General features: G+C 48.1%; 1 protein-coding gene across 1 annotated transcript in view; it reads right to left on the bottom strand.

Moving 5' to 3' along the window:
* Positions 1-683, bottom strand: part of LOC104955271 (protein flightless-1 homolog) — an 889-nt gene extending 206 nt beyond the window's left edge. The window contains exons 1-2 of the mRNA XM_010782558.1: positions 426-683; positions 44-201 (exon numbers count right to left, since the gene is read on the bottom strand). Coding sequence (XP_010780860.1) covers positions 44-201; positions 426-668 — 401 coding nt within the window. The 5' untranslated portion in view covers positions 669-683. The remainder of the gene's footprint in view (positions 1-43; positions 202-425) is intronic.
* Positions 684-773: the final 90 nt, after the last annotated feature.

Genomic DNA, 773 nt, shown 5'->3' with positions numbered 1-773 from the left:
CTGTGTGTGTGTGTGTGTGTGTGTGTTGGTGTGTGAAGCTCACCTGCAGAGCCCCTCTGGGATCAGTTCCAGGTTGTTGTTGGCAGCCATGAACTCTGTGAGGCTGGACAGTTTGCCCACGCCCGGAGGCACCCCGTCAAAGTCCAGTTTGTTGGAGTTCACGTACAGCTTCTTCAGTTTGGACAGCTTACAGATTGCAGACTGAATCGAGACACACAAGAGAAATGTTGATTTAATGCAAGATATAAAAGCTAGTAAGATTCCAGCAAGAAAGTAGATCACATTAATAACCCAGTAAAACCCCCAAAATAATGTAATGAAATGTGTCCTTAAAGGTAGCAACAACTCCAGCTCCACAGCGTTCTAAACACACAAAGATAAAACAGCGGCTCCTAGCTGCAGTGAGTGTTTCTCCGTGAGCTTACGGGCAGGGAGGTGAGCTGGTTGCGGCTCAGGTTGAGCGTCTCCAGCTGCGTCCACTGGTCGATGCAGAGGGACAGCTCTGTGATCTGATTGCTGCTCAGGTTCAGTCTCTTCAAACTGCCCAGAGTGTAGAGACACTCGGGGACGCGGGACAGGTCGTTACCGGACAGGTCGACATCTGGGAGGGACGGGAGGACAGAGGGAACACGGGTTAGTAAGGAGTATGTTTCCCCAGAGCAACACATTTGATAAAAACAAACAAATGTGTTTCCCTAATCTGTTTCCTAATCTAGCAATTGAAACATTGACTTCTCTTATGACTTAGTAGTCAGTAGCAATGGTCAAGAAGT

Source organism: Notothenia coriiceps, unplaced genomic scaffold (assembly GCF_000735185.1).
Source record: "Notothenia coriiceps isolate Sejong01 unplaced genomic scaffold, NC01 NC01_scaffold00000497, whole genome shotgun sequence".
NCBI lineage: Eukaryota > Metazoa > Chordata > Actinopteri > Perciformes > Nototheniidae > Notothenia > Notothenia coriiceps.
Note: the sequence above shows the minus strand (reverse complement) of the source record. Positions and strands in the feature narration are given on the sequence as shown.